The sequence below is a fragment of the Capra hircus genome (genome assembly GCF_001704415.2).
Source record: "Capra hircus breed San Clemente chromosome X unlocalized genomic scaffold, ASM170441v1, whole genome shotgun sequence".
Lineage (NCBI taxonomy): Eukaryota > Metazoa > Chordata > Mammalia > Artiodactyla > Bovidae > Capra > Capra hircus.
The window spans coordinates 34259929-34286890 of record NW_017189516.1 but is presented as its reverse complement, the minus strand read 5'-3'; the positions used below and the strand labels follow the sequence as shown (position 1 = coordinate 34286890).

At 36.4% G+C, this 26962-nt stretch overlaps 1 protein-coding gene across 1 annotated transcript in view; it reads right to left on the bottom strand.

Moving 5' to 3' along the window:
* CFAP47 (cilia and flagella associated protein 47) overlaps window positions 1-26962 on the bottom strand; it is a 388870-nt gene that overhangs the window by 228209 nt on the left and 133699 nt on the right. The window contains exons 9-11 of the mRNA XM_018043692.1: window positions 6477-6577; window positions 2497-2622; window positions 372-600 (exon numbers count right to left, since the gene is read on the bottom strand). Coding sequence (XP_017899181.1) covers window positions 372-600; window positions 2497-2622; window positions 6477-6577 — 456 coding nt within the window. The remainder of the gene's footprint in view (window positions 1-371; window positions 601-2496; window positions 2623-6476; window positions 6578-26962) is intronic.

Here is a 26962-nt window from a genome sequence, read left to right as displayed (position 1 = left end):
AAGGGTCAGACAAAACTGAGCAACTGAACTGAACTAAACTAATTCAGTTGTAATGAGGTGGATGAGCCTACAGCCTATCATACAGAGTGAAGTAAGTCAGAAAGAGAAAAATATCATATATTAATGCCTATATAGGGAATCTAAAAAGATGGCATTGGTGAGCTTATTTGCAGGGCAGCAAAGGAGACACAGACACAGAGAACAGATTTATGGGCATGGGGGAGTGGTGGAGGAAGGAGAAGGTGGGGCGAATGGAACACTATTCGTAACGTACGCTATTATGAATGTTGAACAGGCAAAACAATCTCAATAAATAGATATAAGATACAAGGCAAACATAGAGAAATGTTAGAGAAACATATAGCTGTTACCTTCTTACAGTCTCTGGAATATGAAGAAAATGGGGTCCTTCAGGCCAACCGAAGAGACTGAACCAGGTCTGAGCTGCATTTACAGTCTTCAGAAAGAAGTCATATGTCCTGGTTCCTTCTTTAGGAGAAAATAATCCCTTGTCTTTTGCCTCCTTTTTCATAGATCTGATGCCTTTCTTTGGCATCTCATATTTGCTTGATTTCAATGTTTCAGGTATTATTTCCATTCCTAAAATTCACATTTGTTTATATAAAAAGGATTACTTGAGAATAAGGTAAAATAATCTGTCAGCTAGTCCTATCTGTATGTAGACAAATGGAGCTCATTCTACAAATTATTCTATGTTCTCAAAGAAACTCAGATCAATTTACTGTAGCTTAAAATTAAACATTATTTTCAAATGGCCAACAGAAATACTTTAAGAAGATATGTTTCAATAAAGAAAACTATTAAATTTTCTTCATGTCATAACAGTGTATTAAACATTCCTCAAAATGGAACCTTTCATTTTATATTACATATGTAAAACATTTAGACCATTCTTCAGTTTTACTTATTAGACAGGATTAAACCTTAGCTGAATAACTTATAAAAACAAAAAATTGGTTTCAGATTCAAAATGACTTTCTGTCCAAGGGAAGCACTTTGATAAAACAAAACATGTTCGAGCTAAAGAAATTTTCAAGAATATAAAATGATTTTATCATGTTTTGTTTTTTAAAAATATCTGCCAATGTAATTGTACAAGCACACACTCATTTCAAAATCTCTCAATATTTAATTTGGCTTGGTCCATTCAATTAAGGGAAAATTTTCAATATTATCCACATCCAGAGAAAGGAATATTTGAAAAGTTAATTTCAAATAACAATATCCAGTTCACATATTTATCTGTGTGCAATGTGTTCTTCCTAGGTGGCTCAGTGGTAAAGAACCTATCTGCAATGCAGGAGCCACAGAAGCTGCGGGTTCAATCCTTGGGTCAGGAAGATCCTCTGGAGGAGGGCATGGCAACCCACTCCAGTATTCTTACCTGGAAAATCCCATGGACAGAGGAGCCTAGTGGACTACAGTCATAGGGTCATAAAGAGTCAGACACGACTGAAGCGACTTAGCACACACATCTATTTCTAAGATAAGCAACATTGCTGCTGCTGCTGCTGCTGCTGCTAAGTCGCTCAGTCATGTCCGACTCTGTGCGACCCCATAGACGGCAGCCCACCAGGCTCCCCTGTCCCTAGGATTCTCCAGGCAAGAACACTGGAGTGGGTTGCCATTTTCTTCTCCAATGCATGAAAGTGAAAAGTGAAAGTGAAGCCGCTCAGTCATGGCTGACTCTTAGCGATCCCATGGACTGCAGCCTACCAGGCTCCTCAGTTCATGGGATTTCCCTGCCAAGAGTACTGGAGTGGGGTGCCATTGCCTTCTCCTAAGCAACATTGGACCCAGCTAATTAGGCAACAACCCCCTAGTTCAGCATTTTGCGAATTATGTACAAAGGGTACCTGTACAGACAGTCTCAGCAAATTCACAGGGGCTCTACCAGATATTTAACATTTTAGTTAAATACCACTATAACATCTGCTTCATCTCATATAAACTACTACCCTAGGTTTTTGTACCAAACAATCTAATAAATGGAACTGCTTGGTATAGCTTTTGGCTTAAGAGAAAAATCTTAAGATATTAAGTATATCATGAGCCAAAAACAGAGAATTTCTACTCTAAATCATTGGAAAGAGCACCCAAAGCAGAAAGTGAAAGTGTTAGTCACTTAGTCGTGTCTGACTCTTTGCTATCTCATGAACTGTGGCCTGCCAGGCTCCTCTGTCCATGGAATCCTCCTGGCAAGAATACTGGAGTGAGTAGCCATTTCCTCCTCCAGAGGATCTTCCCAACTCAGGCATCAAACCCGGGTTTCCTGCATTGCAGGAAGATTCTTTACTGTCTGGGCCACCAGGGAAGCCCTTCAAAGCAGATGATCCTCTCAAAACTAGTGACAAATTCAGCTTTCTTCATGGATTTCTCATTACTTGAAAAAAGTCTAAGTTTTGAATCAAATAATGTTAAACAGAAAATGTTTTGGATTGGGCTAGAGAGGTACACTATGTATTTGCCACATACCGATAAACAATCTTCTCTTTGCAGGCTCAGGATCACTAAATTTACTAAGAGCAGTAGAGGGTAAGCCAGTTTCTCGACTGGCAAGCAGACTCTTAGTTTCAGCTTTCACAGAACTGGCATCCTTTTCTACAAATGACACATTGGATCAGAGTAGGTCAAATAAGCATTTGTGAATTCACTATCAAATTACTGAACCTGAATTTCATAATTATATATATAAACATTATAGTAAATATGTATATATATATATACATACACACACATACATACAGTATAAAATAAAAAATCTAAGTTCCCATTACTCATGAATAAGATGTAAAATAAGAAAAGAGTGATATGAACTGAACTGAATGAGCTTTATTAATAAGGCAATTATTATGATACATCAAAGTTATTGGAGAATGAACAATGTTCAACTCTAGCATAGACAAGTATATATAGTCTTTTAAATGTTTCTATACCCAAATTTTTAGAATTATTATATATAGTGCTCAAAATCATATATAAAAAGACTGTCACTAAGGAAAGTAATTTCTTTCTAGTTAATTTTCTAAAATGAAAGCATTGCTTGGTTATGATTCCGTTTTGTACAGCTTTTGATCTCTATTCCAGTTAGAGCTGCTGTGCATACAGTAGACTTGGCCACCATGGTAATTCAAACAACCACAGGCAATGCTGAACAATAAAAGGAAGCAGATATAACCTACCACCAGATATCTACCTACCTACATATCTACTTATCTATCTACATATGCACATATATATATATGTGTATGTATATAAGAATACAATATATATTATATAACAATAAAATATTTAATACAACACATATATTCAGAATGTTATTCCATCAGAGAAGCATGGCCTCTGCAATTAAAAAGATCTAACATGAAAGCTTGGCACCACAGCTCCCGAGCTAGTAAACCATAGGTACATTATACAAGTTCTCTGAAACATCTGTTTTTTATTCATAAAATGAAATCAAGGGCTCTGAACTCATGTGTTTGTTTTGAGGATTACTTTATAGGCAACAACACATAGAAATAATCTGATATATACTAAGTTTCTTCTACCCTTTCAGTACAAAGCCATTCAGAATTTGCCAGAGAACCTTTGCCCAGTAGGTATGCACATATCCACAATGCTAAGCCACTGCAGACTCCATAGAAGGAAGTCTTAGGAAATTCAATGGCAGAATGATTCATTTTGACAGAATGATACTGCATTAGACAGTACCTTTTCAAGTCAACATCAAATGACAAAAGGTTCCTAGTGGGGTACAAACCCACATCTGGACACTTCAACTAAACTCAGTGATTCATATGATACTTTTTTCTTTGGCACATTAAGTATAACAACTTAATAATTTTTATTACATATAAGTCATACTTCTTTACTTTTGGGTATACTTAGTATGTTTTAAGATTTCGCCTTTACTGAACATATCATTCTCTAGAGTACAGTAGCTACATATGGAGGCTCTGAGTTCTCATAAATTTGGTTAGAATTCCCTGAGCAATGTGCTCATCCTCCCCATGACTCATTTTTTTGATTAAGAAAATAAATTTATTGGATATGAACATTATCAAGTTTTGGTCATCTATGACTCAGTTTCTCAATCTGCAAAGTGAGATTAATAAGAGTACTGAACCACGGTTGTTGGGAAGACTAAATGAAATAACAAATATAAGGCACTTAGCACAGAATGTCATATGCCTGGAAGGCACTAATATATGTTATAAATTACTACATGCATATTTCTGAAGATATTTTAGATTATTTAAGAATCATGATATCTTTCTATAGTAATGTTTACCCAAATGGATATATTATTTTAAAAAAATTATCATACAAATACAGGGACTCCATTTTTTTTCCTTCTAAAGAGATAGCAGTATTGATGAGTATAGTAATTCTCATCATTTGGGGAGGGGGCATTATGAAAAATACAAAAAAGTGGTAAAGTAATAATAATAAGTTATAATGCCAATAATAATAAAATGACAACAATAATAATACATTCCAGTTATTTATAGTCTAGGAATCTTCACAAAAGCCTTTTTTTTTTTTTAATAAACACACTGCTAGTGTCATGCTACTCCCCCATAAAGCACATTTTGTTTAATAACAGATGTTTAAGGATCTGGGTACTAAAGATAAAAGCATATGATAAAATGGTGAGGTGAGAACACAAAATAGAATTTCCACCCAGGTTCTGCAACTTTTCATCCTCTGCTCTTTCTACTACGTTGTCTTATTTGATATCTCACACCCCATCCATCCAGTATAACAGAAGAATATAACATCAAAATTTGTCATAAAAATCTTTAAAATTCTGAAAATGTGTGCAAAATTTGTAATGTATATGTGCTGAGAAGGAACAATGAGAGCAGTAAGGAGAGACCCCAGGGTATGTGGAAGCCTAGAGAGAGTTTGATGAGGGGAGTGGGCTGGGTCAACAGTATAAACTGCTCTCCAGTAGTGCAGTGACAACAGTTTAATGGACCTAACTGCCTACTTTCCTCTGCTATTTGTCTCCCTCTCTGTGGAAAATAGAGTGGTTTATTGGATTGGTACATAGGCAAGCATAGCTTGAATTCACTCTTTTTCCTCTTTGGGAACAAGCCTGTTCAATGAAGGGATACAATCTCCTCTTTACTCCCTATTGTCATCCTGCACACTCACCCAAAGTAGCTAAGAGAGGGAAGCAGAAGTTGAAGGGCAAGAGTGAGCAAAGTTAGTTAAGTAAGGTCCCTGGACAATGAGATTAAGATAAAGGAACAGCCTAAGGCAGGAAAGAGTCTTCTTTCCTTGGCTTTGTGATGGGAGAGATGGTGGGTAAGGCATGTTTGGAATTTGAAAAGTCAGTGTGTTCCTGCCAGATAGTCTCCAGTTCTTCTGAAAAGTCTCAGTCCCCCGAGAATGAGGCAGAATAGGATTGAATAGGTTTCACAGGAGTGGTAAACATCTGAAGCAAGTGGAGAAGATGAGAAAACTTGAAAACAGAAAGAACTGCAATTCAGCGCTGAAACTTAAGCCTTTAATAATCTACACAGAAAAAAATTTTCACACTATCCATTGTTCTCAATTTAACAGTTGAAAATGCTGGAGAGGGTGTGTAGAAAGAGACCTTCTACACTGTCAGTAGGAGTGTAAGTTGGTACAATCACTATGGAAAACAGTGTGGAGGTTCCTCAAAAATCTAAAATAGGATTACCATGTGATCTAGCAATTCTACTTCTGGGCATATATCCAGATGAAACTGTAATTCAAAAAGATATATGCACCCCTATGTTCATAGGGGCATTACTCACAATAGCCAAGACGTGGAAACAACCTAAATGTCCATCAACAGATGAGTGATAAAGGAGATATGGCATATATATAAAATATATATATATATATTCACTCACATATATATATATATACACACATATACAATAGAGTGCTACTCAGCTATCAAAAATGAAATATCATTTCCAGCAACATGGATGGACCTAGAGATTATCATACTAAGTGAAGTAAGTGAGACAGAGAAAGACAAATACCATATGGTATCACTTATATGTGGAACCTAAAATATGGCACAAATGAACATATCTATAAAAAAGAAACAGATTCATAGATATGGAGAACAGACTTGTATTTGTCAGAGAGGAAGCAGGGAGGGAGAGGGTCAAACTGGGAGTTTGAGGTTGTAAATGCAAACTATTACATTCAGAATGGAGAAACAACAGGGTCCCAATGTACAGCATATGGAACTATATTCAATATCCTCTGACAAACCTGAGTCATGAGTGTCTTAGTGGAAAAGAATATAAAAAATATATATGTATATGAGTTACTTTGCTATACAGCAGATATTGGCACAACACTGTAAATAAAATAACACTGTAAATCAACTATACTTCAATAAAAAAAGAAATAATAGTCATTCTATTATGAAATTGGAATGAAAAATCCAATTTATAACAACTTACCATTTTTTACAATAATTTTTTGCTCATCAAGATGAATTGCCATATATGAATAAATAGTAAGCATGCAGTTTTCTGCTGTTGCAGTAACTGGAAGTGAAAACCTAAAAGTGAAAATATCGCATTTCAGTAAATTAAAATCTTCAGATGCAGTAAACACAATGAAAAAAAATTTAAACTATCCTGGATGTCTATAATAATCAAGACATGAATTAGTTATCATTTTTCTTTCCTTTTATCAATACTTTGGTTTTCTTAACTACCTATTGTATCTAGCTTAATGGTGTAAGAATATTTACTTTTAAAGCTTTTAGCAGAGATGGTAAATTTCACTGTCAATGTGCTCTAAAACACAGCTTGTAATTACGCAGGTTCACAAACAGATTCAGGAAATTTTAGAGTTGAAGGAGCCTCAGAGTTAATCCACTCACCTTCTTTCATAGAATCTGTTACAAATGGTATCCAGCTTCAGAGGACCAGCATGGCACTCATGACTCAGAAACAACCCATTTCATATCTAGAGAACTGTAACCTCACAAATTCTATTTCAGGGCAACACAAAATCATATCTACAACCTACAATCTCTATTACATTCCTTCAAATATTTAAATACAGTTCACTATATCTTCCTTAATCTCTCTTTTCCATATTAAAACATTTAGAACGTTCAAGGGTTCTTTCAACTCCAAGGCCTTTAAATATTTCACATACCACCTAACCCTTTAGACACTCTTTTTGTTTTGTGTTTATCCTTTAAATGTGTCTGAGAATTGAAAGTAATATTGTAAAAGCTGTTCAACCAGTACAAAGTAATATAACCTTCCACAATCTGCATACTCTATTTTATGAAAGCATTGTGAAATTGTCATTTTCACCAGTCACAAAACACTCTTAGATGATACTGGGCCTAACTTAGGTGACAACTCTATCCCTGTGCAACTGATTTTTTAATATAAATACTATATTTTATATCTATATCATTGTAATACCACCTTATTGGTTTCACTTCTGTGTTATAGCATATCAAGATAATTTTACTCTTGAATCAGCTATCAAACTAGCTCTTCTATCTAGCTTATTATGGTCACTGGCCAAAGCAAAACAATAAAATCTCATTTTATAATCTAAGTTAAATATAGAATGCAAGTAAAATATAGAATAGAATGAGACTAATAAAAATCTGTAACCGAGATATAATGAGTTGTCAAGGGACATTAAAATAAACATGTTATATGTAATTAAATTGATTTTTGCCTCAGCTCTGCATAAGATATCTTCCCATAAGAAATGCATTGTTTTTACCTTTACTAATTAGTGTGTATTAAAATATTATGCAGAATATACAGATTCAACATTGTCTTGTTTAACCAACCCTAGTCATTCCCTTGCCTCATCCTAAACACATGCATTAGGTTGTCCTCTTCAGGATTAGGTTATATTTTTATATGTAACTTTTTCCACATGATTTCCCTCTTAAAATGAAACTTTAAATTCCTTGATAGCATGAATCATTACTTCTACATACTATGCATTTATGCCAAGTATAGCAACCAATCAAAACTCCATTAACTGACCAACTATGTTTAAGGATATTTTTCAGATTAAATAATATAGTTTATCAACAGACACCATCATCATCGCTATCTTAGAACCAAAAATGTTAATTTTGTTTTAACAGTGATTATAGAAGGAGAAAAAAAAAAAGGAAAGAAAAAAAGACGACTCTAGCAAATCCTGTGGGTGCTCTGTCCTTAAGTTCTTATCCCCCAGGAAGTAGTTCTTTGTGCTGGACTCCCATCCTCTGGGTGGGCATGGTGGGGTAACGGTTACCTTCTTCAGAGAATTACAACTGGAGCTACTAGAGCTACTGAAAGTTACAACTGCCTTAGGAGCTTATGGTCCTCAGAGTAACCCTACAGCCCATGCCTGTATGGTGTGGGAGTTTGACAGTCCAACAATCTTGCTTCAAATAGCACAAAAACTGTACAGTGGTAACCTCATCTGCAAAGAACTCCAGGGATCAAAGTGAGGTTGGGACTTAATTTTCATATTTATTTTGGATGACTGATTCCTGGTTCTGCTTCTCTTACCTCCTTACTTTTTTTTTCTGGGATTTCTTCCCTAATAAATAACATATCCATGAGGCCTCATCTAAAAGCTTGCGGACAACACTACCCAAGACAATTAACCAAACGAACAAACAAAAGAAGCACTATCACTTGAAATATTTATGAAATGGTACAAAACTAAGGAAAATATATTTTGAAATAAAATTTCACTATGAGAATGAAGTGTGAATAAATATCAATTGTTTTTCTCTTATAAAACTAGTTTGTCAGAGATAATAAGATATGATTTCAGATGCTCCTTAAAGAATAATCAACATATACAAAATTCATTTGACCACATTCTTCTTGGAGCATGCAATACAGAAACTGGACAAGTTATATAGTACGGGAATATGGACACTTTATACATTGATATTATTAAAAATTCATTTAAACAGAAAAAAGGACTTTCAGTTGGTAATACTAACACATTATATTAAAAATATTTCTGAGAAAATTGGGTACTTCATGGCAATTTATCAAAGAAGAATGGTGTTATTTATGGATTCTCTATGCCAATCCACACAGACAGGAACTATGTGTGGTAAAGGATTTCTCTAAAAATACTCAATATTATAGTAACAGTGAAATGAAAAGGGACTCTGACATTATGGATTTCAATTCTATTCTGGGATTTAAATTGAAAATTTCAGGCATGAGTGAAATAGAACAGTTCTACTAGACCAAAACTGGGATGGATATTCCTGGTAACAACAGAGTTGATACGATGCAGATGTTGACGAACATTGTGGAAATGTGGCAGCTACTGTGCTGAACATCTAACATGCATTGTTTAATTTACCTAAATCCTCTCAACAGTCCCAGAAGATATGTACTATTAATTTTCTCAGCCTTTGGTTAAAATAGCAAAGTCCAGAAAAAGTCAATAATTGTTTAAGTTCACCCTATGAGAAAAGAGAGGATCCAAGTTCAAATTTGATCTGCCTGAGACAAAGCTCTGATATCAGCCACTGCATAGGAATGGTTAGCTTCCAGATCTGTCTTGCACAGATGCTCAAAGCTGGGAAGTCTGCATAAAATCACATCATCACAAATGTTTTTCAATAGTTTTTATCAATTATGTCATTAAAAACCACACACTATAATAGTTCTAGCTATTCTAATAATGTTAAATTATGTAAGTCCTTATTAAAAAACTGGTTTAAATAAGAGTCTTTTTTAAAAGCTATAAATATTTTCCTGGGTTCTCAGGAAGAAATATTTGAATTCACATGCACTTCTAAGTAAACCATAACCAGCATTTACAAACCTGATGTAAACAAATTCTCCTGTTGGACACATGCAAATTCTAAAGCTGGAAATTCTGTAGCTGTATACAGAAACAAAAGGTACTTCTGTACCCTAAGGGACAATGCAAAATATGTTAAGAAAAACTTAAGTCACTCTTTTAAACAGAATTTTTATGGACAAACTACTGATATTTTACTGTGATAAATCAAACAGTAAATACCATAATGTATAGAAAGTCATGTATGGAGTGCACATTTTTTTCTCTGTTATTTCAGGTTCATCTGATAATTCTCATTAATGATTTATTTCCTCTGTTTCCAATTATGTACTTTAAATTCTTCTAAACTTACAGAAGAACTTACACGTGTATATACCCTGTACCTAGTTCATCAATTACCGTTTTGCTACATTTATCTCTCTCTTTCCTTTTTATTTGCAATCAATTTTCTTAAAAAGTATGTGTACACAAATTTACCTTTAAATATTGGCATATAACCCCTAAGAACAAGAGCATTCTTTCATATAATCACAATTCTGTCATTATTGCCATTAACTTTGACATTAGTACAAGAATATTATCTACTTTATAGTCCTTATTCAAGAGTCCCAATAATGCCAGGGTCCAAAATGGGATCAGTCATTGAAATTTGTCTCTTTTATTCCAGGACAATCCCCGAGCCTTGTTTGATCCTTCCTTCACGGCACTGACATTTTAAAGAGTCAAGCTGTCTGAATTGCTCTGACTTTCCTCTCATGACTGGAAAAGATTTAAACATTTGTAGCAAGAAATCCTTATGTGTTGTGGCATGCTTCCAGTTTAATTGCATCAGAAAGCACAGAAGATTAGTATTCCTCATTATTTGTGATGCTGAATATGGTCATTTAATACGGTGTTGCCCATCAGGTGTCATTATTTTTTATAGCAGTATTTCTAAAAATATAATTTACATATAATTGTATATGGAAGAAGCATAAGCTGGAATCAAGATTGCAGGGAGAAATATCAATAACCTCAGATATGCAGATGACACCACCCTTATGGCAGAAAGTGAAGAGGAACTAAAAAGCCTCTTGATGAAAGTGAAAGAGGAGAGTGAAAAAGTTGGCTTAAAGCTCAACATTCAGAAAACTAAGATCATGGCATCCGGTCCCAATACTTCATGGGAAATAGATGGGGAAACAGTGTCAGACTTAATTTTTTCACTACAAATGGTTATTGCAGCCATGAAATTAAAAGACACTTACTCCTTGGAAGGAAAGTTATGACCAACCTAGATAGCATATTAAAAAGCAGAGACATTACTTTGCCACTAGTCAAGGCTATGGTTTTTCCAGTGGTCATGTATGGACATGAGAGCTGGACTGTGAAGAAAGCTGAGCACCAAAGAATTGATGCTTTTGAACTGCAATGTTGGAGAAGAGTCTTGAGAGTCCCTTGGAGTGCAAGGAGATCCAACCAGTCCATTCTGAAGGAGATCAGCCCTGGGATTTCTTTGGAAGGAATGATGCTAAAGCTGAAACTCCAGTACTTTGGCCACCTCATGTGAAGTTGACTCATTGGAAAAGACTCTGATGCTGGGAGGGACTGGGGGCAGGAGGAAAAGGGGACGACAGAGGATGAGATGGCTGGATGGCATCATGGACTCGATGGACGTGAGTCTGAGTGAACTCTGGGAGTTGGTGATGGACAGGGAGGCCTGGCGTGCTGCGATTCATGGGGTCACAAAGAGTCGGACACGATTGAGCGACTGAAGTGAACTGAACTGATATATATATAATTTACATATAATAAAATCCATAGTTTTAAGATGTGTAGCGCAGTAGTTTTTAATATATTTAGAGTTGTATAATATCACCACTACCTAATTTTAAAATATTTTCATCATCCATGAATAAAACTCATATACATTAGCATTCATTCCCCATTTGCCCCTTCTCTTAGATCCTAGAGGTCACTAATCTACTTTCTGTCTCCATGGATTTGCCCATCCTGAATGTTAAATAAATAATTACAATAATTACTTGTAATTAAAAGTAGTAATTGGTGGATGAGATGTTTAGACCATGTGGACATCTTATCCTCATCAACCTTTCATCCAAAATATATATACTCTCTCTGGGTTGTGTAAAGCCTTCTGGAAGGGCTCCTCCAAGGAGATAGGTCAGTGGCTCAAAAGGCTGACAACCACTGAGCCAGGTCTCAAAACTGTACTGTGCATGAGAGTTTGTGAAGAATTAGTCTTGATTTTTCAAATGTTCAGTAGAATTCTGCAATGAAACCATCTGGGACTGGACTTTTCTTTGTGGGAAGATTTTAAAATAACTATTCAACTTTTGATAAGAATCCGCCGAGGTTAAAGCGTCTGCCTGCAATGTGGGAGACCTGGGTTCGATCCCTGGGTCAGGAAGATCCCCTGGAGAAGGAAATGGCAACCCACTCCAATATTCTTGCCTGGAGAATCCCATGGACAGAGGAGCTTGGTGGTCTACAGTCCACGGGGCGCAAAGAGTTGGACACGATTGAGCGACTTGACTTCACTTCATAAAGTGTTCTGATTTTCTATTTCTTCTACAGTATGGATAGTCTTCGTCTTTCTAGGAAATTGTCAGTTTCATCTAAATCATCTAATTTGTTAGAATACAGATTAAGTATTCCTTTCTTTCTACTTTATTTGAGTTTAAGTTGCTCCTCTTTTTCTAGTTTCTTTCAGTTATGCAAGGTGGAAGGTTAGACTATTATATGAAATCTTTCACAGTATTTAATATAGGTATTTAAAACTATAAATTTCCCTCTAAGTATTGCTTTAGCTGTATCCCATAAATTTTGATGTATGTTTTCATTTTCTCTTATCTCAGAATACTTCTTAACTTTCCTTTTGATTTGTTCTTTGACTCTGGTTTATTTAGGAGTATGTAGTTTAATTCTCTCACATTTGTGAAATTCCCACATCTCCTTCTGCTGTGTTTTAAATTTCATTTCATTGTGATGGAGTTCATATTTTGTATGATTTCAATCATGTTTAAAAATATTGAGACCATGGACTTCCCTGGTGGTCTAGTGTTTAAGAATCTGCCTGCCAGTGCAGAGGACATGGGTTTGATCTCTGGTCCAGGAAGATCCCACATGCCGCAGGACAATTAAGCCAGTGTACTATAACCACTGAGCCCACATTCTAGAAACCTCGAGCTGCAACTACTGAGCCCATGAGCTGGAATTACTGAAGGCCAAACATCTTAGAGCCTGTGCTCTGCAACAAAAGAAGCCACCACAATAAGAAGCCCTGTGCTCCACAACTAGAGATTAGCCCCTGCTTGCTGCAACTAGAGAAAGCCCATGCAAAAGCAACAAAGACCCAGTGCAGCCAAAACCAAATAAAACAAAATTAAAAAAAAAAAAAACCTTGAGACTTGTTTTATAGTCTAGCATTTAACCTATCCTAGAGAATATTACATACGCACTTGAAATAAAGTGTGTTTTCTGCTGCTGTTAAGTGGTGATGCTCTAAAGATGTTTATTAAGACCACTTGTTGATAGTGCTTTTCAAGTCCTTAATATCCTCACAGACTTTTTGTCTAGATGTTTTCTCCGTTATTGACACTGGAGTCTTGAAATCTCCAACAATTATTTCCAAATTATTTATTTCTCCTTTCAAATCTATTTGTTTCATAGACTTCAAGGATCACTTGTTAGGTATTTATATGTTTATAATTTTTATATGGTCCTGATGGATTGAGAATTTATAATTATCATTATAAAATATTCATCTTTTTCTTTAGCAATCGTTTTCAGTCTATTTTTAAAAATATTAGTATAACCATTCCAATTCTCTAATAGTTGTGAATTGCAGGGTATAACTTTTTCCATTCTTTTAATTTCAACCTTATCATATCTTTAAATCTATATAGTTGTAGTTTTTCTTTTTTCTAAATTAAGCCTGACAATTTATGTCTTTTGATTAGATTGCTTAATACATTCACATGTAGAGTTATTATCAATATTTTGGGGTTTATATCTATTTTGTTTTCTGTATGATTTATACATGTTTTCTTTTGTGTCTTGTTTATTGCCTTATTCTACATTAAGTGGATTCTTTCTAGTATACCATGTTAATTCCTCAAAGATATTTAACTGCATTTTAAGTTATTTTCTTATTGATTGCTTTCAGGATTATAATATCCATCTTAACTTAGCATCTACTCCAGATCTAAACTAATTCAATTCCACTATATTATGAAATGTTGCTGTAATATAGCTCTATTCCTTTTCTTTATTGTCACAAAGAATTACATCTTTATGTGTTACAAATCCAAGAATCTAGTGCTATAATTGTTGTTTTTTATAATCTTATGTCTTCTAAAGATGTTGAGAAGAAAGGAAAAATTGATTTATATAGTTTTTTTATGTTAGATTTCATTAACATTAGATTTCTTGTTCTCATCTTTTCTTCTTGTGGACTCAATTTACTATACAGTGTCATATCCTTTTTCCAATATAGCTTTATTTCTACTGCCCTGCTTTGTAATGTTACTTACAAAATATCTCTATATTGCTATTAGTTCAACTATACCACATTATATTGTTTTGTACAAGTGTTTTTAAGAATCAATTAAGAGAATAAATATATTGCAGTATAGTCATAAAGTTCCAGAGTTGTGATTGATATATTTTTTTGGAATATCAACTGACTCAAGTTTCAGGATCATAAAGGAATTCTCATTTACTTTCATTTCAATATTCCTATGATGCTGTTTTGGACTTATCTTTATTTCCTGTTACTAAAAAAGGATGCCTCCGGATAATATAAGTTTAAGAACAAGACATTCCTATAGTGTCACTGGATTCATTTGATTTTTACTACATCTATAAGTATTATAAAAATGTCTCTAAATATTACACTAAAATGAAACTGCCACTATTCATAATTTTTCATCTATGATACTGGCATCTTTATAAAATCAGCCTAATACATCAGTCTCCTTTAATCTAATCTACATATATAGTGCATGTGTCCATGTATACACACAGGCATACACGCATACCACATACTATATACCTTTCCTCATACCCAAACAGCCATTATTGTCTTAGCCCCATTTGATTATTTTCAACACCTCTGGATTCTAGGAGGGAAGTCACTGCAAGCTGAAACATGTAAAACCAACAACAACAACAAAAGTAAGATGCAGATTATATTTTTACAAATTACAATTTTTATATTGAATTGCATGGTGACCACGTCAATTCATTATATAAGGTGTGGGAAGTATGATCATTCATCTATCGAGTTGTTAGCTGGTGGATAATTAAAACTCTAATTACACATCTCTAAATCTGTCCCAATCAAGAGTGAAGATAAGAGACTCTTATGCTTGTCATCCCAAATCATTCTAGAAATGAAACACTGAAGTTCCATGTTAAATCTCTGTGATAAATTTCCTAGTAATTATAGTACTTTATCACTTTCCAGCAGCATATGAAGTACTGTGATGGTCTGTCAACAATATGTCAAATACCATGAGAAATATTATGATATAATTTATATACTTCTCATCTTAACTAAGGATCTGCTCCTATATACACACTATTTACAGGCAGATCTTACACTATAAAAACAGCCCTACTGAACATGTTTTTAATTCACAAAGAGATGAGCAGAGCAGGAAGGGACAGGGTGTGGGTTTTGGAAGCACATGTTTTCAGTCTTGGTTGTCTGTCCAAATCTTTCTCTACACGGCAGCTGCTGCTGCTGCTGCTAAGTCGCTTCAGTCGTGTCCGACTCTGTGCGACCCCCTAGACGGCAGCCTAACAGGCTCCCCTGTCCCTGGGATTCTCCAGGCAAGAACACTGGAGTGGGTTGCCATTTCCTTCTCCAATGCATGAAAGTGAAAAGTGAAAGGGAAGTCTCTCAGTCGTGTCTGACTCTTTGAGACCCCATAGACTGCAGCCTACCAGGCTCCTCCATCCATGGGATTTTCCAGGCATGAGACAAGGCAGCGAGAAAACTACAAAATACAGTACTGTAAAGTAATTAGCCTCCAACTAAAATAAATAAATTTATATTTGAAAAAAAATAACATGTTGGAAAAACTAGCAGTGGCTATGAAGGGTTAAAGGAGAGTTTACAGTTAATGCTGCTTTGGGTCAATGATCTAGATTCCTATTTATAGAACTGAATAAACTGAGAAGGAGAAGAAAATATCTGGGTCAGCCCTTTGAAAATTCTTGTCATTTAAAAAACTCACTACTGCCAACATCATCATCAAAAATGCGTGCTTATTGCTATTCATACAGTATTTAAATGAAGACTTCTAAAGGATGGACTCACTTTGGATGATCATATTTGCTTTAGCAGAATTGGTTACACAAAAGAAAGATCCTTGAACAACCTTTCCAAACTGGCTTATCCATACCTATTCACAATGTTTCTCAATTCCATAATTGCTAGCAAAATAATTCACATGTAACCTCCCTTACACACAAAGAAAAGGTTGATGTGTTATTTAAATATCTAATACTTACTACAGGTAGCACTTTTATGTTAGGTTAACTGGACTTCATCTGTTGCTGTAATGTATATTTATAACTGTCTAGGTCATTCATGATGTTGGCAGACAGAAGAATCTACCATACCTGATGACATGTCATTTTGTTAATCCGTGATAAATTTACAGAATCATGAATAATTTATTTTTAATCAATCAAAATATACTGAAAAGATTCCTGATGATCATGTGATGTGATTCTCAATTATTTGTTTTTCCATATCCTTTCTTAATGGAAGGAGAAAAAAGTAAAGTTATAGCTACTCTTCTGGATATTGCAATAATCCACAATATATGTTATCTGCAGTCCATCAAGTCACTGCTATTTATAAGCATTAATGATTCTAGCAAATATGTGCTATAAACCAATTTAGTGAACTAAAAGAGATTTTAGGTTTGAGCTAAATGTGCATAAATCCACAGAGGTATGTTTCACATATAACTGTATTCCATTGATTTGTATCACAGTAGACTGAGTGACTTCACTTTCACTTTTCACTTTCATGCATTGGAGAAGGAATGGCAACCCACTCCAGTGTTCTTGCCTGGAGAATCCCAGGGACGGGGGAGCCCAGTGGGCTGCCGTCTATGGGGTCACAAAGAGTTGGACACGACTGAAGTGACTTAGCAGCAGCAGCAGAATGAGATAAGGGCAGAGAATTCTCCTTTAGATATGTAAGAGCTCTACAAATATTTATCAAGTCTATAAATATATGTCCATTCAGCAAAATTTTAAATATATATCAATTCTTTTTTCAAGAGTCATCTCATTTTCAGTCTGTCCAATAATGTGGAAATAATCTCATAATTGATATAAACCATTTTGGAAATCTTAAATCTCTCTTTAGGGCCTATTTTTACAATTCAAGATCATTAACTTTGGTTAATATATATATATATTATGTTTAATTTTTAATCCAGGGTTCTTATGGGAAAAATACTATAGATGTTAATACAATTTAAAATAGGGTTTCCAGGAAAGAATTATGGCAAAAAGAAAATTTGCCAGCAGTGAAATATGTTTGTAATGTATGTGTAAACACATATATTTACATTGGACATATTTCAGTTATACATATATACTATTAATGTATAAACCATGTCTACATTCACAAAAGTATGTAAATTTATTACATTCCAAAAATACACAGGAAAAATTTTAAACTTTAACCAGAAAGAAATACAGATTACTTTAACCTAGTAATGTAACCCCTTAAAAACAGAACTGCTAAAAAGGTGGCTGCTCTATAATGTGAGTATTGCAATAATACCTAATAAAACTGAGCTGAGAAATTATTTCTAAGTTGGGTGAACCATCAGATATTTTGCTACTTACATGCATATATAATTAATGGTTAATTCCAAAACACTTAGAGCTGAAGCTCCAGCTATTCGATATGTTATGTAGGTCAACATTTGCAACCTGATGGAACCAAACTCCCTCCCTGATGACATGAACTCATATAAAACTATAAGCTCATTTTCATTAAGCAATTCGTAAACTACCATAGTGCACTTTCTTTAGAAGATAGTCATGACCTGGCTAAAAAATAGAGTAGGTAATTTTTCAGGATATTTTCACTGTAGCTCTTAGAATATTTTGGGATATATAAATACATATATAGATAGATAGATAGATAGACAGATGTAGATATATATGTACACACACATATATACACACACACATATGCACATATTGTATACACACATATACAGTTTTTTTTAATGAACCTAACAGAAAAGATATCAGTGCAAAGATATCACTGATCAGTGATCAGTACAAAGAAATACAGATAAACAATAGAATGGGAAAGACTAGAGACCAAGAAAATTAGAGATACCAAGGGAACATTTCATGCAAAGATGGGCTCAGTAAAGGACAGAAATGGTATGGACTCAACAGAAGAAGAAGATATTAAGAAGAGCTGGCAAGAATACACAGAAGAAACGTACAAAAAAGATCTTCACAACCCAGATAATCACAAAGGTGTGATTACTCACCTAGAGCCAGAAATCCTGGAATGTGAAGTCAAGTGGCCCTTGGGAAGCATCACAACGAACAAAGCTAGCGGAGGTGATGGAATTCCAGTTGAACTATCTCAAATGCTAAAAGATGGTGCTGTGAAAGTGCTGCACTCAATATGCCAGCAAATTTGGAAAACTCAGCAGTGGCCACAGGACTGGAAAAGGTCAGTTTTCATTCTAATCCCAAAGAAAGGCAATGCCAAAGAACGCTCAAACTACCACACAATTGCACTCATCTCACACGCTAGCAAAGTAATGCTCAAAATTCTCCAAGCCAGGCTTCAGCAATACGTGAACTGTGAACTTCCTGATGTTCAAGCTGGTTTTAGAAAAGGCAGAGGAACCAGAGATCAAATGGCCAACATCTGCTGGATCATTGAAAAAGCAAGAGAGTTCCAGAAAAACAACTATTTCTGCTTTATTGACTATGGCAAAGCTTTTAACTGTGTGGATCACAAAAAACTGTGGAAAATTCTGAAAGATACGGGAATGCCAGACCACCTGACCTGCCTCTTGAGAAACCTTTTTGCAGGTCAGGAAGCAACAGTTAGAACTGGACATGGAACAACAGACTGCTTCCAAATAGAGAAAGGAGTACGTCAAGGCTGTATATTGTCACCCTGCTTATTTAACTTCTATGCAGAGTTCATCATGAGAAACACTGGGCTGGAGGAAGCATGAGCTAGAATCAAGATTGCCAGGAGAAATATCAATAACCTCAGATATGCAGATGATACCACCCTTATGACAGAAAGTGAAGAAGAACTAAAGAGCCTCTTGATGAACGTGAAAGAGGAGAGTGGAAAAGTTGGCTTAAAGCTCAACATTCAGAAAACGAAGATCATGGCATCTAGTCCCATCACTTCATGGCAAATAGATGGGGAAACGGTGGAAACAGTGAAAGACTTTATTTTTGGGTTTCCAAAGTCACTGCAGATGCTGATTGCAGCCATGAAATTAAAAGATTCTTACTCTTTGGAAGAAAAGTTATGACCAACCTACTACTGCTGCTAAGTCACTTCAGTCGTGTCCAACTCTTAGTGACCCCATGTGCCGGGAGCCAGCATGAGGAACTCCACCCATGGCAAAGGTCATGAGGAAGGAGGCTTCGGCATATGCAAAGGCAGGATCGAGCCTCAGGAAACCTCCTGTTCCCAAGCATCTACCCTCAAAACCAGAGTCTGCCTACTTTACTGCTTTATGCTCTCACTTATACCTCTGACTTTACGGGGCGGGGGGGGGGGCGTCCCCCAACACCTCTCTCGGAGAAGGAGTTAACCTACAGCTCCAGTTAATAAAAATTTATGGGCGTGACAAGGGTGTCTCAGGTCCAACCTCTAGGCTGGCAGACTAGCTTGTGTGACAGGATTATCCACACTCCTGCCACATGATTGTTTACAACCTCTCAACCATAAACAGCACAGAGAGTCTGGAGTATTTTGAAAGTCTTAGTTAGCATTGGGTTTTTCTAAAAGATAAAAATCATGTTGGTGTTTAATCCATTTTGAGTTTATTTTTGTGTGTGGTGTTAGAAAGTGATCTAGTTTCATTCTTTTGCAAGTGGTTGACCAGTTTTCCCAGCACCACTTGTTAAAGAGATTGTCTTTACTCCATTGTATAGTCTTGCCTCCTTTGTCAAAGATAAGGTGTCCATATGTGTGTGGATTTATCTCTGGGCTTTCTATTTTGTTCCATTGATCTATATTTCTGTCTTTGTGCCAGTACCATACTGTTTTGATGACTGTGGCTTTGTAGTAGAGCCTGAAGTCAGGCAAGTTGATTCCTCCAGTTCCATTCTTATTTCTCAAGATTGCTTTGGCCATTCGAGGTTTTTTGTATTTCCATACAAATCTTGAAATTATTTGTTTTAGTTCTGTGAAAAATATCGCTGGTAGCTTGATAGGAATTGCATTGAATCTGTAGATTGCTTTGGGTAGTATACTCATTTTCACTATATTGATTCTTCTGATCCATGAAATGTAAGAACAGAAACTATAGAACTCCTAGAGGAGAACATAGGCAAAACACTCTCCAACATAAATCACAGCAGGATTCTCTATGATCCACCTCCCAGAATTCTGGAAATAAAAGCAAAAATAAACAAATGGGATCTAATTAAAATTAAAAGCTTTTGCACAACAAAGGAAAATATAAGCAAGGTGAAAAGACAGCCTTCTGAATGGGAGAAAATAATAGCAAATGAAGCAACTGACAAACAACTAATCTCAAAAATATACCAGCAGCTTAAGCAGCTCAACTCCAGAAAAATAAATGACCCAATCAAAAAATGGGCAAAAGAACTAAATAGACATTTCTCCAAAGAAGACATACAGATGGCTAACAAACGCATGAAAAGACGCTCAACATCACTCATTATTAGAGAAATGGAAATCAAAACCACAATGAGGTACCACTTCACACCAGTCAGAATGGCTGCGATCCAAAAGTCTACAAGCAATAAATGCTGGAGAGGGTGTGGAGAAAAGGGAACCCTCCTACACTGTTGGTGGGAATGCAAACTAGTACAGCCACTATGGAGAACAGTGTGGAGATTCCTTTAAAAATTGCAAATAGAACTGCCTTATGACCCAGCAATCCCACTGCTGGGCATACACACCGAGGAAACCAGAATTGAAAGAGACACATGTACCCAATATTCATCGCACCACAGTTTATAATAGCCAGGACATGGAAACAACCTAGATGTCCATCAGCAGATGAATGGATAAGAAAGCTGTGGTACATATACACAATGGAGTATTACTCAGCCATTAAAAAGAATACATTTGAATCAGTTCTAATGAGATGGATGAAACTGGAGCCAATTATACAGAGTGAAGTAAGTCAGAAAGAAAAACACCAATACAGTATACTAACACATATATATGGAATTTAGAAAGATGGCAATGATGACTCTGTATGCAAGACAGCAAAAGAGACACAGATGTGCAGAGCGTACTTTTGGACTCAGAGGGAGAGGGAGAGGGTGGGATGATTTGGGGGAATGGCATTAAAATGTGTATACTATTATGTAAGAAACGAATCGCCAGTCTATGTCTGATGCAGGATACAGGATGCTAGGGGCTGGTGCATGGGGATGACCCAGAGAGATGTTATGGGGAGGGAGGTGGGAGGGGGGCTCATGTTTGGGAACACATGTACACCCGTGGTGGATTCATGTCAATGTATGGCAAAACCAACACAGTATTGTAAAGTAAAATAAAGTAAAAATAAAAATTAAATAAAAAAATCATGTTGGTGAAGGGTTTTTCATTTATTGGGCCAATGTTTTCTGCTAAAAACCCTGCCCTTATACATGTTTATGAATATATAACCAGCATATAGAAGAAATAAATATTAACCTTTAAGATTAATCATGTTAAACCTTAGGCTAAGTAAATTCCTTTCTTGATTGTAACCCACTACACCCTCACCCTTTAGGAATGCAACTTTATCTGGTACCTTCGGAGGGTGGTGCCTGGTTTAAGAAAAATCACCCCTGGAATATAAGTTTCTGGTTGACTGACTGTGTTATCAGAAAAGAAAGGATCATAAAATGTCAGCAGGCCTCATGGCCAGAAGATGATGTTAAACCCCTAAGACTTTTTTGTATACATTTATATGAAGCACCTGATTTTGATAAAGGTCAGGACTGCTGACCCCTGCGTGACTTTAAAACTTCCATTTGTCTCTATGTGTAACAAAAGGTATATAAGCAAACCTGAAAATAAAGAAATTGGATCAGTTTCTGGAAAGACTGATTCCCCCGTGTTCTTCTTTCTTGTTCTCCGTTTTTCTGGCTGAATTCCCATCTGGAGCGTGGGTACTTGCCAAGCCTGCTAATTTTGCCCTGGCTTCTAAGATCCATGCGAGAGGGAGCCCAAGGTGGGGCACCCTTTGCTATTCAAGGGGGCGCCGGTGGCCTACGTAGGTGGTGCAAATCTCTTGTCTTGAGATTTTATTGGTACCCCACATAAACGAAGTTATTCAGCCTCTTTTTCTCTACTAATTTTCCTACTACACTATTCTTTTTTAATCTCTCTTTATACTTCTAATTAAATAGCTTTTTCCTAGGATGCTGACTCCATCCCCGCTTCGAATTACCCGGGATCCACTGGGGCTGGACCCCGGCACCCATAGATTGCAGCCTACCAGGCTCCTCCACCCATGGGATTTTCCAGGCAAGAGTACTGGAGTGGGGTGCCATTGCCTTCTCTGATGACTAACCTAGATAGCATATTAAAAAGCAGAGACATTAGTTTGCCAACAAAGGTCCATCTAGTCAAAGCTATGGTTTTTCCAGTAGTTGTGTATGATGTGAAAGTTGTACCATAAAGAAAGCCAAGCACAGAAAAATTGATGCTTTTAAACTGTTGTGTTGGAAAAGATTCTTGAGAGTCCCTTGGAGTGCAAGGAGATCCAACCAGTCCATCCTAAAGGAGATCCAGTTCTGAGTGTTCATTGGAGGGACTGATGTTGAAGCTGAAACTCCAATACTTGGGCCACCTGATCCAAAGAACTGACTCATTAGAAAAGACCCTGATGCTGGGAAAGATTGAAGGCAGGAGGAGAAGGGGATGACAGAGGATGAGATGGTTGGATGGCATTACTGACTCAATGGACATGGGTTTGGATGAACTCCAGAAGTTGGTGATGGACAGGGAGGCCTGGCATGCTGCAGTCCAATCGGTCACAAAGAGTCGGATATGCCTGAGCGACTGAACTGTACTGAACAGAAAAGAATGGATATTTGTGATTTGAAACATCTGGAATTAATTTATTCTAAGGAAGGGATTTTTATAAACAAATAGTAACACAGACTAAGATCAGAGTTGGTCAGAATTGAAGGCTAACTCTGTCATGATGGAAATTTCTCTAATAGAATTCCTTGTGAAAAATCCTTTAACCAACCATCTGGCCAAAGGTTTGAATTCTCACCATGAGATATGTGTTTTTCATTGGTTAGATAAACATAATGCAGAAGAATATTTTTGATTATAAATTAGTAGCTTGGAAGTTAAATATTAACAGCTAGGCAAGGGAACACTCATTAGTGATTAACTAGGGTATGATGAAAGATCACAAGGGCCTGGGAAACCAGGAGATAGCCTGATATTGCTTTCAAAGTAAACGTGGTTACAGACAGTAGTATTAGCTAAGGACTCCTGGCATTAGAGAAATGATCCAGAGGGAAGGGAAAAAGTAAACTAATCAGGAACTACAATCCACCAAGTACTGCATAAAACACTCTTCTCTCATTAATATTCTAGAGTTGTATCATCTCTTTCAGAATACTCCCACTGAATGCAATTCCAACAACAGGAAAACAGAAAACATATATTAATTGCACTGCTTTATTCCTTTCAAAAAATGTAAATAAAATTCATCCAAAGATTATCTCAATTTCATTAACAGGCTTGGAACACTAAAACTATTAAGAAGTGTCCATCATCTATGAAAATGGTTCCCAACTTTTATGCTGCAAATGCTCACATCTGTTTTAAAAAAATGAACTAAGGGATTTCTGTATGTGCTCTAGGAGTAAATCAAAATAAATTTTACTTCAAAATGTTACTGAATGTAGACTAACTTTTGGCATTATGTTTTCTCAAAAATGGAGTAAAATATAAGTACTCTCATGTAGAGGGTTCAGTAAATGGTTTAAATGTGTTTCATAGTCACCTAACACTTATCTCTTTCATCTAACTAAAGCTCCTTAAAGGCAAAGACCACCACACAGCACGTAAATACTCGGGAGTTCTGCCTGCATACATGGGCAGATGGATGGATGGAGTGACTGACATCTGTGTTCAAGATCTAGCTGAACTAAAAGACCCCCACAAGCATAATATCCAATCTCTAATTATCATAGGTTGGGGTTACTGGAGAAGACAGTTTGGGGTTTAAGAGGTTTATCAGGATAAGCATCTGTATAAGAAAGGGGAAGGAAGCAGGCTGGAGAGGAGAATAAGAACTTCCAGGGCTGCAGGGTGTGGAGAACAGGATGATGTAGAACAGCTATGCAAGCCTGATGAGGCTTTGGCCAACTGGGCAGGGAGTTCTGGACTGCCCTTCACAGTTTCTAGTTTTAGGCTGAAATGCCTGGCCCTCTAAACCTGTCTCAATCAATCAGTAATTAGACGCCAGCTGGTGGGGTGCAACCCAGGCCAAGTAGTACCAAGAAGTTAAGACAGATCCTGTAGATGCTGACATATGGAGGCTGTCAGCTAATCTCACTTCACTCCTTAAAGGGGCACTAGGAGGTGTAGTTCCATGTTTTCCTGGTGTTTTTTTTTTCCTTTCTTTTTTTGGCCATGCAGCTTGCAGGATCTTAGTTCCTAAACTAGGCATTGAACCCATGCCCCTGGCATTGGAAGCTCAGTGTCCTAACCACTGAACCACCAGGGAATTTCCAATGCATTTTGATTTCTAAATCAGAAAACTCCAACAGGTGAGACAATCACCTAGTATAGCAAGCTGTACAAATTGCTAACCTAAAACTCTTGGTGTATTTATGACAGAACAGATACACGTAGGTCAACACATAATTTAAGCAGCCCTGTTTAAGTAAGGAAAGACTGAGTGATCAGTCAAGGACTTCATATCCCCTAAATCTATAAAGCCCTCTGGAGAGCACAGAACTTTGAGGTTTTCATTGGAATTCCATTGACTATAAATGGGAAATGCACTTCTCATTCAATTTTCCTCATGCCTAGCATTTATTTGCTAGTATGAACTCTGTATATATCATATATCACAAACCTCCAGCAATAGCTATTATTCAAATATCTAATAAGCAAGGGGATACAGAATGGTATTTAAAGTTATGGTTTTCCCTGGTGGGTCAGATGGTGAAAAGTCTGCCTGCAATGCTGGAGACCCAAGTTTGAACCCTGGGTCAGAAAGATCCCCTGGAGAAGGGAATGGCAAGCCACTCTGGTATTCTTGCCTGGAGAATTCCACGGACAGAGGAGCCTGGCATGTTACATACAGTCCATGCGGTCACAGAGTCAGACACAGCAACTAAACTAACATTTGCCTTGCCATGACCTGGAAGGATACAGATACAAGAGATCTCTGAGGCATCAGTGATGTTGTGTTTTCTGACCAGAGTGGTAAATATAAGAAGGTCTACTTTGCAATGATTTTTTAAAATATTAGTTTTATATACTTTGATCTGTATTATTTCAGTAAGAAAAAAAAAACACTTCAAAACAGGACAATTAGTTGAAAAAGCAATTTGTAAACCAAATGCCTTCAAATTGATACTGCTGGGGTAGTTGAAAGTTATCACCATAGAATTATCACCTCCACTGAATACAAATTTTGAAGAGATTGGAAATTTCCTTGCAAATGTGGAATCAGTGCTGGCAGTTAAGAATTGGGAATGTTAGCGCAAATATCTCCCCACGCTATCCCCAAGCTATGATTATAAAGGGCAAAGACAGTAAGAAGCAACCTTTAGCTGTCAAGAGACAAAACCCCCAACTGCCATACCATGAAGTATCTGAACAAACTGCTTTTTATTAGTAACAGATCAGTATACAATTATCGGTATACTTCTTTGAAACAATCTGAAGTGTTGAATGGACAAACCTAGAAGCTAGGGTATGTTTAAAAATAAATCCAAGGATTTAATACCAACAAAAAGGATGGACATATCTGGGCAGCGAAAGGAAAATTCAGGAAAGTTGGGGCCAACATGCATTCCTGCCACCCTCTTCCACACAGACCCTACTAAAATAAGTACCCAGACTGCAGGGCACCAGAGTCAGAGCCCTGTGGGTCTTGTGAAACTTCTGGTAAGGAAGGCCAAATATGCAATTGCCTGAAGGGCCTGACTGTATGAAATGCAATTAGAACACCAAGAAGGGTTTATAAAACATAAAAAGTTAAAATTTAATAAAATAGTCAAAGTACTAAAAAGGAGAAAGTGTCATTATGACTTTGAGTAGAGTCTGCTATTACCCAGAGGCCATCTTCTTCTTCAAAGAAATGGAGACCCCTTCCCAAGTATCAGCAGGACGCACTGCCACACAGGAACCTGCACGTGCACCTACCTAAGCCCATGGGACTAAGCTCATGTCAGTGACAGATTAGCAAAGGTAAGCAGCTCTGGTTCATCTCCTCAAAAGTTTTTGTGTTATACTCTCTTCATTCTATTCCATTAGCCTTGAAATGACTACAGCAGGAAGCCACCTCAGAAACCAGGAGTCAAAAATGATAGAGTTGGCCCATAAGCCCCAGATCGCCTTCTGACTCCATTCCTTTGTGTGACATATACAGGGGAAAACCCCACAATTAATATGTATAATATTATGTTATCTTAAAAGTAATCTATCTATATATGTATATTTGTGCATACACATATACATACATAGATAAGAGTTGCATATATTTGTATAGCCAAAGGTAATACATGAAGAGATATCAAAATTTTAACACATGATGTGACTGTGTAAAATTGAAAAGCAGAGAAATTAAGCTATTAATGGTATTTTTAACTTTTTTATTGTGAATTGTTATAATGAGCAGGCATTCCATTTTGTTATTTAAATGCC